The sequence below is a fragment of the Ranitomeya variabilis genome, chromosome 2, assembly GCF_051348905.1.
Source record: "Ranitomeya variabilis isolate aRanVar5 chromosome 2, aRanVar5.hap1, whole genome shotgun sequence".
NCBI lineage: Eukaryota > Metazoa > Chordata > Amphibia > Anura > Dendrobatidae > Ranitomeya > Ranitomeya variabilis.
In genome coordinates, this window is record NC_135233.1 from 467,222,249 (window position 1) to 467,237,626 (window position 15,378).

The window sequence follows — 15,378 nt, forward strand, 5'->3', positions numbered from 1 at the left end:
GATAAAGAAATGTATTTATGGGAATAATATTTTTTTTTTTCATTATTTTGGAATATTTTTTTTTATTTTTTTTTACACATTTGGAAAAATTTTTTTTTACTTTTTTACTTTGCCCCAGGGGGGGGACAATACAGATCGGTGATCTGCCAGTTTGCATAGCACTCTGACAGATCACCGATCTGAGAGAAGTGCAGGCTGCTTCACAGTGCCTGCTCTGAGCAGGCTTCTGTGAAGCCACCTCCCTCCCTGCAGGACCCGGATCCGCGGCCATCTTGGATCCGGGTCTGGAGCAGGCAGAGAGGGAGGCAAGACCCTCGCAGCAACGCGATCACATCGCGTTGCTGCGGGGGGCTCAGGGAAGCCCGCAGGGAGCCCCCTCCCTGCGCGATGCTTCCCTGCACCGCCGGCACATCGCGATCATGTTTGATCGCGGTGTGCCGGGGGTTAATGTGCCGGGAGCGGTCCGTGACTGCTCCTGGCACATAGTGCCGGATGTCAGCTGCGATAGGCAGCTGACACCCGGCCGCGATCGGCCGCGCTCCCCCCGTGAGCGCCACCGATCGCGCTGGACGTACTATCCCGTCCGTGGTCATGGGGGCCCACCCCACCTCGACGGGATAGTACGTCCGATGTCAGAAAGGGGTTAATTGTGTTGCCCTCCTTTGTACTCGTTCTAGTTCCATTATATCCTTCCTGAGCACCGGTGCCCAAAACTGTACACAGTACTCCATGTGCGGTCTAACTAGGGATTTGTACAGAGGCAGTATAATGCTCTCATCATGTGTTTCCAGACCTTTTTTTAATGCACCCCATGATCCTGTTTGCCTTGGCTATGGGTCTATAAGAACCAGGATCCATTACATCTTTTCCATGTTTATGTAGCAACTTCTTGTATGCCAGATTTCCTGATTTTAGGAGAATTTTTTCTTGTAACGTGTGATTAAATACTTTTATCAAAGTTGGTGCAAGATCTTCATTTAATAATTTATAGAGCTCACCAGTGAGCCCATCAGAGCCAGGGCTTTTTTTATCTTTTAATATTTTTTATTGTCCTAACCACCTCCTCTTTTATCAGTGCATTAAGTGTATCCTTATCTGAATCATTTATGGTAGGCAATGCCAGTGTATTTAGAAAACATTCACTCTCTTCTTCATCTACTTTATCTTGTTTATAAAGCGTTGAGTAAAATTGAGTTTCATTTATTTTTGGGGGGTCATTTTGTCGTTTTCCACCAGAGTCCCTCAGGCTGTTAATATAAGTTATGAATCTCTTTCAATGGGCCATCTTAGCCAGAATTGATCCTGCCTTATTCACATATTTAAAGAATTCAGCTGATTTCTGCTGTCCCTTTAATCTTCCAACCATAAATCAAATTACAATTTTGCTTTCACCCACCTATCACGATTCATTATATTGGGATATTTTAAGTAGATTGTATATGAACGTCTCGTTTCTTTGCTTGCCTTTTTGAAAGCCGCTAGCGTTTTATTTTCTATAGTTCTTACATATCTCATTATTCTGCCTCTTAATAAGGCTTTTACGGGCCCCATTATAAATGGGGGATCCTCTTCATGTTCCTTATTGTTTAAACTAAATTCAAGCCACCATCTTTTAATAATCCTTTGAAAATTCTCATCTTTTGTCAAATAAGTTGGAAATTTCCATAAAATATCAGTGCCTTTCAGGAAAATATCAGATAAAGAAAGTAAGATAGGTGAATGACCTGATGTAAAGAGATCCTGAATACGGATATTATAACTCTACTTATCAGACCTTGTGAATATAAAAAAGAGTCTATTCTGGACCAAGTATAATAGTGGTAGTATATACCATATTGTTCGCTTTGTAAGATGCTCCGGATTATAAGACGCACCCCAAATTTTGCTGAGAAAAATAGGAAAACAACTTCTTTTTAAATAAAATGGTGGTCCTTCTTATAATCCATGCGTTTTATATTGCTTGCCGGGGGTCGGTGGCTGCGGTGTAGCAGGATCCCATGGTCGCTGCTGGAGGAGGCAGGAGTGGAGCGTTGCTGCAGGCTGGGATGAGGGGGTGTGCAGGTGTCCTGTGCCGCGGGGGGGGGTCTCTGGTGGAGCTGGCATCTCTGGTGCTGCGGGGGGGCTCTGCTGCCGACATTTTGTGAAAGGCCAGAGCCCCCGGCAGTTCGTCCATGCTTTCCTCAGCGCTGAAATCTCATCTCTCGAGATCTTGGTGCCGAGATCTCCATCTGAGCATGCGCCGAATCCCGGCAGCCATTTTCCCGAAGTACACCGCACAGGAAAGCATGGATGAACTGCCGGGGGGCTCTGGCCTTTCACAAAATGTCGGGAGAGCCCCCCCCCGCAGCACCAGCATCAACCTGGGCAGTGGCGGACACCCCCTCATCCCAGCCTGCAACAGTGCTGGTAAATGGTATATCCGCATTGTAAGACGCACCCCCATTCCCCCCCAAATTTTGGGGAAAAAAAGTGAGTCTTAGGCCGGTTTCACACTTGCGTATGGAGCAGCTGCGGAGGGCTGCGGACTTCCTCCGTGAAGCCCCGCCCTCCGCCGCTAGCTCCGCCTACTTCTGCATGCGGCCGGCATGCGGCCTGTGTACCTATATTTAACATTAGGTACGCAGGTCGTGTGGCTGTATGCGGAGGCTGCCGCATGCGGCGTTTTGACACTGCAGCTACCAGCGTAGGATGCAGCCTGTAGCATTTTTTTTTATCTGCAGCGTCAAAACGCCGCATGCGGCACCATCCGCATACTGCGGCAGGACCTGCGTACCTAATGTTAAATATAGGTACACAAGCCGCATGCAGAAGTAGGCGGAGCTAGCGGCGGAGGGCGGGGCTTCACGAAGGAAGTCCGCAGCCCGCCGCAGATCAGGTAAACGCTAGTGTGAAACTAGCCTTACAAAGCGAGAAATACGGTAAGTACATATATATACACTTTATAACACCCCCCCTAAACAAAAGAAAATTAAAACACTAATAAAAATGAAAAGTCAGAGGATCAAAATATTTAAGATTTCACTTTTCTCGCGCACGAGTTAGAGAGGCCTCTGGATGTTTCTTAGGCTACTTTCACACTAGCGTCGTTTGGCCTCCGTCGCAATGCGTCGTTGTGGATAAAAAACGCATCCTGCAAAAGTGCTTGCAGGATGCGTTTTTTCTCCATAGACTAACATTTGCGACGCATTGCCACACGTCGCAACCGTCATGCGACGGTTGCGTCGGACCGTCGGCACCAAAAAACGTTGCATGTAACGTTTTTTGGTGCGTCGTGTCCGCCATTTCCGACCGCGCATGCGCGGCCGGAACTCCGCCCCCGCCTCCCCGCACCTCACAATGGGGCAGCGGATGAGTTGAAAAACTGCATCTGCTGCCCCCCGTTGTACGGCGATTTCACTGCTTGCGTCGGTGCGCCGCAATTCGTCGTGCGTCTTACAACGCTAGTGTGAAAGTAGCCTTACCGCTTCCACACACTAATTTATTGTGGCGCAGCTACGTGGAGAAAAAAGAAAAACGTTTCTCCACCTTCTCCTTTGGCATGGCATCTGAGTGCGGTCCGATTTTTTTCAGACTCATTGACTTGCCAATTTTGATCTGACATGTTTCTACAACTTTCTGCAGACTGCTAGGTCAGTGAATAATCACATAGATGTGAAAGGCCCCATAGACCAGCACACGTACAAGTGCCATCCGCGAGAAAGGAAAAAAACTTGTACGTGATAATCGGACATCTGATGAGGCATAAGGATAGACCACTGGTATAAAAGTCCCAGCCTTTTAACTATACCACCATCAGTCATGGACAGCATCATCTAAACAAACCAGCTTTCATTTGCTGCACCTCCCTGGCAAAGTGATCATATGTAACCACGATGCTGAAATAAAAATCTCAAAGTTTGCATCATCCACCATTCAGCATTTCGAAAACAAAGATGAAGGAGAATAAATATTGGTCAGATCAAAATATCAAATAATTACATTCACAGATTATAAAAAATTAATGTTAAACACCAAACAGAAAATTATTTCAACACCTGAACTGTCATTTTTCCGTCGCTGCACTACCGCTCAAAAAATACATAAAAAAAAAAAAGTCAAAACTTTGTATGTTCCCCAATAATGTATCAATAAAAACAGCAAGTAAAAAAAATAAAACAACAAACATACAGTGCCTACAAGTAGTATTCAACCCCCTGCAGATTTAGCAGGTTTACACATTTGGAATTAACTTGGCATTGTGACTGTAGATCAGCCTGGAAGTGTGAAATGCACTGCAGCAAAAAAGAATGTTATTTCTTTGTTTATTTTTTCTTTAAATTGTGAAAAGTCTTTTCAGAGGGTCATTTATTATTCAACCCCTCAACCCACCAGAATTCTGTTTGGTTCCCCTAAAGTATTAAGAAGTAGTTCAGGCACAAAGAACAATGAGCTTCACATGTTTGGATTAATTATCTCTTTTTCCAGCCTTTTCTGACTATTTAAGACCCTCCCCAAACTTGTGAACAGCACTCATACATGGTCAACATGGGAAAGACACAGGAGCATTCCAAGGCCATCAGAGACAAGATCGTGGAGGGTCACAAGGCTGGCAAGGGGTACAAAACCCTTTCCAAGGAGTTGGGCCTACCTGTCTCCACTGTTGGGAGCATCATCCAGAAGTGGAAGGCTTATGGAACTACTGTTAGCCTTCCACGGCCTGGACAGCCTTTGAATGTTTCCTCCCGTGCCGAGGCCAGGCTTGTCCGAAGAGTCAAGGCTAACCCAAGGACAACAAGGAAGGAGCTCCGGGAAGATCTCATGGCAGTGGGGACATTGGTTTTAGTCAATACCATAAGTAACGTACTCGACCGCAATGGTCTCCGTTCCAGACGAGCCTGTAAGGTACCTTTACTTTCAAAGCGCCATGTCAAGGCTCGTCTACAGTTTGCTCATGATCACTTGGAGGACTCTGAGACTGACTGGTTCAAGGTTCTCTGGTCTGATGAGACGAAGATCGAGATCTTTGGTGCCAACCACACACGTGACGTTTGGAGACTGGATGGCACTGCATACGACCCCAAGAATACCATCCCTACAGTCAAGCATGGTGGTAGCAGCATCATGCTGTGGGGCTGTTTCTCAGCCAAGGGGCCTGGCCATCTGGTCCGCATCCATGGGAAGATGGATAGCTCGGCCTACCTGGAGATTTTGGCCAAGAACCTCCGCTCCTCCATCAAGGATCTTAAGATGGGTCGTCATTTCATCTTCCAACAAGACAACGACCCAAAGCACACAGCCAAGAAAACCAAGGCCTGGTTCAAGAGGCAAAAAATCAAGGTGTTGCAGTGGCCTAGTCAGTCTCCTGACCTTAACCCAATTGAAAACTTGTGGAAGGAGCTCAAGATTAAAGTCCACATGAGACACCCAAAGAACCTAGATAACTTGGAGAAGATCTGCATGGAGGAGTGGGCCAAGATAACTCCAGAGACCTGTGCCGGCCTGATCAGGTCTTATAAAAGACGATTATTAGCTGTAATTGCAAACAAAGGTTATTCCACAAAATATTAAACCTAGGGGTTGAAGAATAATTGACCCACACTTTTATGTTTAAAATTTATAAAAATTTAACTGAGCAACAAAACTTTTTGGTTTGTAAGATTTATGCATCTGTTAATAAATCCTGCTCTTGTTTGATGGCTCTAACTTATTTGCATCTTATTAAACCTGCTAAATCTGCAGGGGGTTGAATACTACTTGTAAGCATTGTACAAGCATTCACACAGGTCCATTGATAGAAATATAAAGTTAAGGGCGTCAGAAAATGGAGGCAAAAACAAATAAGAATTTTGCAAAGGGAAAAAATACAGTATGTATTATTTTTAGCTACTAACTGATTTATGTGATTGTTATTCTGTAATGTCTTTATTGTCTGTTCAAGTCCTCTCTAAAATGTAAAGTGCTGCGGAATATGTTGGTGCTATAGAAATAAATTACTAATTATTTAGTATAGATTTCCTGTGTACACACATCCCATATGCATAATATAAAATATTATCTATATATCCACACGCACTTTCAGTGTATCTCCAAAAAGGAAGAAAAACTTAGAATTATCGAGTTTCCATGATGGATAGACATGTTACCGATAAACAAAATGATGAAAAAAAAAATGGAAACAAAGTTTTCCAAACATCTTGATTTATTCAAACTCCCGGCACTTATAGCCTTGGCTGCTATGAATGGTGGCCTGATGGCGTTGTCTACAGTGGCTGGAATGGAGGTCTATCCGCTTCAGTGAGGAGTCCCACTTTGATCTTGGATGCACTTATTGTGGGTGTTTGGTCTGGAGGCCATCTATGAAGAGTCCTTCATGAGGGAACGTCACACCAGTCCTACTCCCAGGATTATGGTGTACGGTAGCCGGACCCCTCTAGTCTTCATTTCAGCTGCACTAACAGCTCGGCGTTAGGGAAGAGTCCGAAAACTGTATAACTCGGATGAGGATTGCAACGCTCAAACTGGCAGTTGGCTCTCCTTCCACAAGTGTGTCTCTATGCAGCTGTCACACTTGGGTCAGGGGAGTCAGTGGCCAGTCCGAGTACTGCGATGCCATCCTCGTCCAACTCATAAACCATCTGATTCTTCTCTTATATCGATTTGGTTGTTGGACCAGTGGTACAGCAATTTCTCCAACGTGTCCCAGGAGCAATTTTTCAACATGACGCCAGCCCACATGTTCCTCAATCTTGTTAGTGGCCTGAATGTGCGCCCATGGCTGCAGCGTCTCCAGACTTGTCTCCCATCGAGCACATCTGGGACCTCATTGGTCGGTGACTACACTTTGCTGCCAGCAGCGGATCTTGATGATTTCTGTACCCAAGTGAATTCAGCACAGCTGAACATTCCTCAGCTGACCATTACTAGCCTCATATATAGCGGCCAAGGCTGTAAGTGCGGGGATTTCTGCACGTGACGCTTATACCAGATACTGAATAAATTGAAAATGTGGTTTCCATTTCTTCATCATGTATACAGCAGTAACCTGTCTGCATACTGCAAGTTCCATAATTTCATGATTTTCCTTCTTGGTGTTGCAATGTAGAAAAAAAAAAGTATAATATATACTCTATAGTGTGCGTATAGGGAATCTAATATATAGGATCTGTACATAGTGTGTGTAGGGGATGTAATAGGGTGTGTAGTGGAACAAATCTATAAGGTCTGCACAAAGTGTGTATACAGGGAATCTAATCTATAGGGTCTACATGTAGTGTATATATGGATCTAATCTATAGGGTCCGTACAAACCGTGTGTATAGGGATCTAATCTATAGTGTATATACATATAGTGTGTATAGGGGATCTATTAGGTCTGTATACTGTATATAGTATGTATTGAAGATGTAATCGATAGGGTTGGTACAGTGTGTATACAGGGGATCTAATTTTTACGGTGTGTGTATATAGACCCTATAGTTTAGATCCTCTATAGACATTGTATGTGCAGACTCTATACATTAGATTCCCTATATACGCACTTTGTGCAGACCTTATAGATTTGCTCCGCTACACACTATATGTACAAACCCTATTACATCCCCTATACATACTACAGTATGTACAGATCCTATAGATTAAACCAGCTAAATGTACATCCTCTGTATATTGCATTCCCCTAAACACAAACTGTATTTACATACCCTATACATATACACTACATGCAGACCATATATGTTAGATCCCCTATATACACACACCTTATAGATGTGATCCTACACAATGTGTACAGACCCTATATATTAGATACACACACCATACGTACAGACCCTAAAGATTAGATCCCCTATATACACTGTGTACAGACCCTATAGATTATATACACACTATATGTACAGACCCTATAGATTACATCCTCTACATGTACAGACCCTATAGATCACATGTGCTATATACAGTGTGTACAAACCCTATAGATTACATCCGCCACATGTAGAGACCCTATAGATTACATCCGCTATATACAGTGTGTACAGACCCTATAGATTACATCATCTACACTGTGTGCAGAATTATTAGGCAAGTTGTATTTTGATCACATGATACTTTTTATACATGTTGTCCTACTCCAAGCTGTTCAGGCTTGAGAGCCAACTACCAATTACGTAAATCAGGTGATGTGCATGTCTGTAATGAGGAGGGGTGTTCTCTAATGACATCAAAACCCTATATAAGGTGTGCTTAATTATTAGGCAACTTCCTTTCCTTTGGCAAAATGGGTCAGAAGAGAGATTTGACGGCCCCTGAAAAGTCCAAAATTGTGAGATCTCTTGCAGAGGGATGCAGCAGTCTTGAAATTGCCAAACTTTTGAAGCGTGATCACCGAACAATCAAGCGTTTCATGGCAAATAGCCAACAGGGTCACAAGAAGTGCGTTGGGCAAAAAAGGTGCAAAATAACTGCCCATGAATTGTGGAAAATCAAGCGTGAAGCTGCCAAGATGCCATTTGCCACCAGTTTTGCCATATTTCAGAGCTGCAACGTTATTGGAGTAACAAAAAGCACAAGGTGTGCGATACTCAGGGACATGGCCAAGCTAAGGAAGGCTGAGAAACGACCATCTTTGAACAAGAAACATAACATAAAACGTCAAGACTGGGCCAAGAAATATCTTAAGACTGACTTTTCAAAGGTTTTATGGACTGATGAAAGGAGAGTGACTCTTGATGGGCCAGATGGATGGGCCAGAGGCTGGATCAGTAAAGGGCAGAGAGCTCCACTCCGACTCAGACGCCAGCAAGGTAGAGGTGGGGTCCTGGTATGGGCTGGTATCATCAAAGATGAACTTGTGGGACCTTTTCCGGTTGAGGATGGAGTGAAGCTCAACTCCCAGACCTACTGCCAGTTTCTGGAAGACAACTTCTTCAAGCAGTGGTACAGGAAGAAGTCAGTATCGTTCAAGAAAAACATGATTTTCAAGCAGGACAATGCTCCATCACATGCCTCCAAGTACTCCACAGCGTGGCTGGCCAGTAAAGGTCTCAAAGAAGAAAAAATAATGACATGGCCCCCTTGTTCACCTGATCTGAGCCCCAAAGAGAACCTGTGGTCCCTCATAAAATGTGAGATATACAGGGAGGGAAAACAGTACACCTCTCAGAACAGTGTCTGGGAGGCTGTGGTGGCTGCTGCACGCAATGTTGGTTGTAAACAGATCAAGCAACTGATGGAATCTATGGATGGAAGGCTGCTGGTGTCATCATAAAGAAAGGTGGCTATATTGGTCACTAATTTTGGGGGGTTTTGTTTTTGCATATCAGAAATGTTTATTTCTAAATTTTGTGCAGTTATATTGGTTTACCTGGTGAAAACAAACAAGTGAGATGGGAACATATTTGGTTTTTATTAAGTTGCCTAATAATTCTGCACAGTAATAGTTACCTGCACAAACATATCCTCCTAAGATAGCCAAATATAAAAAAAACAAACACTCCAACTTCCAAAAATATTAAGCTTTGATATTTACGAGTCTTTTGGGTTGACTGAGAACATAGTTGTTGATCAATAATAAAAATAATCCTCTAAAATACAACTTGCCTAATAATTCTGCACTCAGTGTATATGAATTAACTATATAGATTACATCCTCTATATGTACAGACCCTATAGATTATGTCCACTATATACAGTATGTACAGACCCTATAGATTACATCCACTATATACAGTATGTACAGACCCTATAGATTACATCCACTATATACAGTATGTACAGACCCTATAGATTACATCATCTATACACTGTGTACAGACTATAGATTACATCCTCTATATGTACAGACCCTATGGATCACATCCTCTATATACACTGTGTACAGATCCTATAGATTACATCCTCTATATACACTGTGTACAGACCCTATGGATCACATCCTCTATATACACTGTGTACAGACTATAGATTACATCTTCTATATGTACAGACCCTATAGATCACATCCTCTATATACACTGTGTACAGACTATAGATTATATCTTCTATATGTACAGACCCTATAGATCACATCCTCTATATACACTGTGTACAGACCATATAGATTACATCCACTATATACAGTGTGCACAGACCCTATGGATCACATCCTCTATATACACTGTGTAGACTATAGATTACGGTATATCTTCTATATGTACAGACCCTATAGATCACATCCTCTATATACACTGTGTACAGACTATAGATTACGGTATATCTTCTATATGTACAGACCCTATAGATCACATCCTCTATATACACTGTGTACAGACTATAGATTATATCTTCTATATGTACAGACCCTATAGATCACATCCTCTATATACACTGTGTACAGACTATAGATTACGGTATATCTTCTATATGTACAGACCCTATAGATCACATCCTCTATATACACTGTGTACAGACTATAGATTATATCTTCTATATGTACAGACCCTATAGATCACATCCTCTATATACACTGTGTACAGACTATAGATTACATCTTCTATATGTACAGACCCTATAGATCACATCCTCTATATACACTGTGTACAGACTATAGATTATATCTTCTATATGTACAGACCCTATAGATCACATCCTCTATATACACTGTGTACAGACTATAGATTACATCCTCTATATGTACAGACCCTATGGATCACATCCTCTATATACACTGTGTACAGACTATAGATTACGGTATATCTTCTATATGTACAGACCCTATAGATCACATCCTCTATATACACTGTGTACAGACCATATAGATTACATCCACTATATACAGTGTGCACAGACCCTATGGATCACATCCTCTATATACACTGTGTAGACTATAGATTACATCTTCTATATGTACAGACCCTATAGATCACATCCTCTATATACACTGTGTACAGACTATAGATTATATCTTCTATATGTACAGACCCTATAGATCACATCCTCTATATACACTGTGTACAGACTATAGATTACATCTTCTATATGTACAGACCCTATAGATCACATCCTCTATATACACTGTGTACAGACTATAGATTACGGTATATCTTCTATATGTACAGACCCTATAGATCACATCCTCTATATACACTGTGTACAGACTATAGATTATATCTTCTATATGTACAGACCCTATAGATCACATCCTCTATATACACTGTGTACAGACTATAGATTACGGTATATCTTCTATATGTACAGACCCTATAGATCACATCCTCTATATACACTGTGTACAGACTATAGATTACGGTATATCTTCTATATGTACAGACCCTATAGATCACATCCTCTATATACACTGTGTACAGACTATAGATTATATCTTCTATATGTACAGACCCTATAGATCACATCCTCTATATACACTGTGTACAGACTATAGATTATATATTCTATATGTACAGACCCTATAGATCACATCCTCTATATACACTGTGTACAGACTATAGATTACATCTTCTACATGTACAGACCCTATAGATCACATCCTCTATATACACTGTGTACAGACTATAGATTATATCTTCTATATGTACAGACCCTATAGATCACATCCTCTATATACACTGTGTACAGACTATAGATTACATCTTCTACATGTACAGACCCTATAGATCACATCCTCTATATACACTGTGTACAGACTATAGATTATATCTTCTATATGTACAGACCCTATAGATCACATCCTCTATATACACTGTGTACAGACTATAGATTACATCTTCTATATGTACAGACCCTATAGATCACATCCTCTATATACACTGTGTACAGACTATAGATTACGGTATATCTTCTATATGTACAGACCCTATAGATCACATCCTCTATATACACTGTGTACAGACTATAGATTATATCTTCTATATGTACAGACCCTATAGATCACATCCTCTATATACACTGTGTACAGACTATAGATTACGGTATATCTTCTATATGTACAGACCCTATAGATCACATCCTCTATATACACTGTGTACAGACTATAGATTACGGTATATCTTCTATATGTACAGACCCTATAGATCACATCCTCTATATACACTGTGTACAGACTATAGATTATATCTTCTATATGTACAGACCCTATAGATCACATCCTCTATATACACTGTGTACAGACTATAGATTACATCTTCTATATGTACAGACCCTATAGATCACATCCTCTATATACACTGTGTACAGACTATAGATTACATCTTCTATATGTACAGACCCTATAGATCACATCCTCTATATACATTGTGCACAGACTATAGATTACATCCTCTATATGTACAGACCCTATGGATCACATCCTCTATATATACACACATCCCTGCACCAGGAGCACAGCCACCGCCGCTCTCACTCCGGCTGACAATAGCCCCAAACCGCAAGTAAAAGCCACGGCCAGTGCTCGGGGACACAATCTGCTGCCCCCCATTATATACCGGCATCGAAGACCATCTGCCACAATCAAGACAACTACCCCCAACCTCTTCCATTGCCCATGTCCCCTCCCTCCTCACCCCCATGACGTAGCCGGTGACGTAAGACTCTCAATCCCGGTTCGGTTCGGTGCTGGAGGGGGAGAAGAGCAGGGTAAGGGGGCTTAGTGATGATATCATCACGCACTGGACCCAGCACGCCCACTTGTGTAGCTCGCGGCATAGCGAAGCTGAATGGAACGCAAAGCGTGACCTGCGTCTGCGTTTCAAACCTCGTTAGCAGTTGGCGGGGAAACTGAGAGATCCCGCCCACTCTGTCTGAGTCTTTGTCTGGGTGAGGGAACGCGGCGGGCGTGACGTCACGTCATGGAGTGATAAGACTATGAGGTGGCAGTTGGCGCAGCGCCACTTTGGGGTGCTTGTTTCCATGGAGCTAGTGGTGAGATGTAACCTAGGTAACTGTGAGGTACAGCCGGCTGACCACCACATGTAAGCGGCAATTTGCTTCTTTCTCTAGTATTAGTGAAGGATGTGTGGAGCATTGTTCCCTGGGAGTCATATGCTGCGTTTCCGAGGAGAATATCTGTGTAGGAAGGGACTGTCATGGCCGTCTTTTGCCATCTCACCTGGCATGTCTTAAAGACTCTCAGAAAATGGGACAGATTTATTATTAGTCCCCTTATTTCTGGAGTGTGCGCACCATGTTTTATAATTCAGAAAAAATAGACAATTTTTGTGCTGTGCAGGTCAAGGAGGTGTGGCTTATTGGACAGAAGGCGTGGCTTAAGGGGGCTTTACAGGTTTGTAAACTGTCACCACTTTTGATTAAAAAATAAAAACCCAAACCCTGTCCCTTACTCGCCCACCTTGGATCCGGCACCGAGTCTCCGCTGCTGCTCCCTGTGTCAGTTATTGTCTCCAGAGCTTATGTCACGTCGACAGCGCTGCAGCCAATCACTGAGCGCAGGGGCTGGTGCTGTCAGCTTGGGCAGAGTTCAGCAATGGGCTGTGGACGATAAGACCCAAGGAGCAGCAGCGGAGACTCCATGTTGGACCCGGAGAGGGGGGAAGTTAACTGAAACTTCAGGAACAAAAAATAATGGCAGATTCAGGAGAACATCACCAGTTACACTAGGTTAAAAAAAATAATTACATATGGTATGCATGGCAAGTGCCAGGTCCTCTTGAAGATTCATGTTTCGAACGTGTAAGGGTATGTGTCCACGTTCAGGATTGCATCAGGATTTGGTCAGGATTTTTCATCGGTATTTGTAAGCCAAAACCAGGAGTGGAACAATTAGAGGAAAAGTATAATAGAAACATATGCACAACTTCTGCATTTATCACCCACTCCTGGTTTTGGCTTACAAATACTGATGGAAAATCCTGACCAAATCCTGATGCAATCCTGAACATGGACACATACCCTTAGACATTGGCATCGCTTAAAGGGAACCTGTCAGCAGGATTGTGCTCAATAACCTACAGACAGGGTCAGGTCGGCGCTGTAAGGGTATGTGTCCACGTTCAGGATTGCATCAGGATTTGGTCAGGATTTTCCATCAGGATTTGTAAGCCAAAACCAGGAGTGGGTGATAAATGCAGAAGTGGTGCATATGTTTCTATTATACTTTTCCTCTAAGTGTTCCACTCCTGGTTTTGGCTTACAAATACTGATGGAAAATCCTGACCAAATCCTGATGCAATCCTGAATGTGGACACATACCCTTAGGGTATGTGTCCACGTTCAGGTTTGCTTCAGGCTTTGGTCTGGATTTTATGCAGGTAAAATCCTGACCAAAAATGCACCTGAGGTCACTGGCAGGTCACCTGCAGTGATCCTGCGTGTTTTGCTCATTGTAGCAACATGCTGCGTTCTGAAAAAATGCACCGCATGTGCGTTTTTGCAGGAAAAACGTATGCGTTTTTTAGTGCACAGTGGAGTCGGGATTTCATTAAATCCCCTCCACTATGCTGTAACATCTGGACGCTGCGTTTTTGACGCTGCGGCTCAACACTGCGTCAAAAACGCAGCGTTTCCTGAACGTGGACACATACCCTTATACTGATTACAATGATATACTTGGTGATGAAATCTGTCTTGTGGTTCTTGTTTCATCTTTATTTTCAGTTAATGACATTCTGGTGCTCTGGCAGCCTGTGGGGATGTGGTCTCTGATTAGGTATTCATTAGTATGGCTTCTGACAGGTCACTGACCCACCCCCTATTTTACATACTGAATATTATATGTATTGAAGAAAAAAAATCACATTCAGCAGGCATGTGGCACCTGGGCTGCAGCAGGATCGCATCTATGATATGCATTAAATTGTTTATTTGCAATACGATAGATGCTACTGTGCAGGCGCTGCTGTCACCATCTTCATGGAGACAATTCTTTTCTTAAGATGTAGACGCCTGCGCAGTCAAATCTATCGATCGCTGATGGATGCTACTGCGCAAGCAAGGCTGATGCTATTTTGAGACAAATTTTTTTTTTTTTTCTAAATAAATTTATATCAGCAAATAAAACCATTATACATGCGATCATGCTCCGGCGCCTGCCTGCTGAATTTTTATTTATTTTTCCTTAAGTACATATAATTTTCAGTATGTAAAATAGGGGGCAGATTAGTGAGGGATCAGTGACCTGTCATAAGCCATACAGATGAATATGTAATCAGCACCACATAAAGGCCGCCCCAGAGCGCAAGAATCTTATTAACTGAAAATAAAGATTAAACAACAACCACAAGACGGATTTCATCACCAAAGTATCATTTTACTCAGTATAACTGCGCCAAACTGACATTGTAGGTTAGGCCTCTTTCACACTTCCGTTTTTTACAATCAGTCACAATCCGTCAAAATGTTGGAAAGATGGATCCTGTGTTGATTGTAAAAAAACGGATGCACTGGGTCTGTTTT

The 15,378-nt window shown here is 42.5% G+C and overlaps 2 protein-coding genes across 12 annotated transcripts in view; one reads left to right on the top strand and one right to left on the bottom strand.

Annotated features, from left to right (window-relative positions):
- Nucleotides 1-13,373, bottom strand: part of NAA40 (N-alpha-acetyltransferase 40, NatD catalytic subunit) — a 70,079-nt gene extending 56,706 nt beyond the window's left edge. For 2 of the 3 annotated variants that reach the window (XM_077287669.1, XM_077287668.1), the window contains exon 1: nt 12,531-12,676. In XM_077287669.1, the coding sequence (XP_077143784.1) occupies nt 12,531-12,536 (6 nt within the window). In that variant the 5' untranslated portion in view covers nt 12,537-12,676. Of the gene's footprint in view, nt 1-12,530; nt 12,677-13,315 lie in introns of those variants that run through there. The other variant, XM_077287670.1, reaches the window with a different exon arrangement.
- The window catches only part of RCOR2 (REST corepressor 2), a 200,387-nt gene continuing 197,792 nt past the window's right edge, over nt 12,784-15,378 (top strand). For 3 of the 9 annotated variants that reach the window (XM_077287652.1, XM_077287647.1, XM_077287648.1), the window contains exon 1: nt 12,800-12,938. In XM_077287652.1, the coding sequence (XP_077143767.1) occupies nt 12,832-12,938 (107 nt within the window). In that variant the 5' untranslated portion in view covers nt 12,800-12,831. Of the gene's footprint in view, nt 12,939-15,378 lie in introns of all 9 variants that reach the window. The other 6 variants (XM_077287653.1, XM_077287660.1, XM_077287651.1 and 3 more) reach the window with 5 other exon arrangements.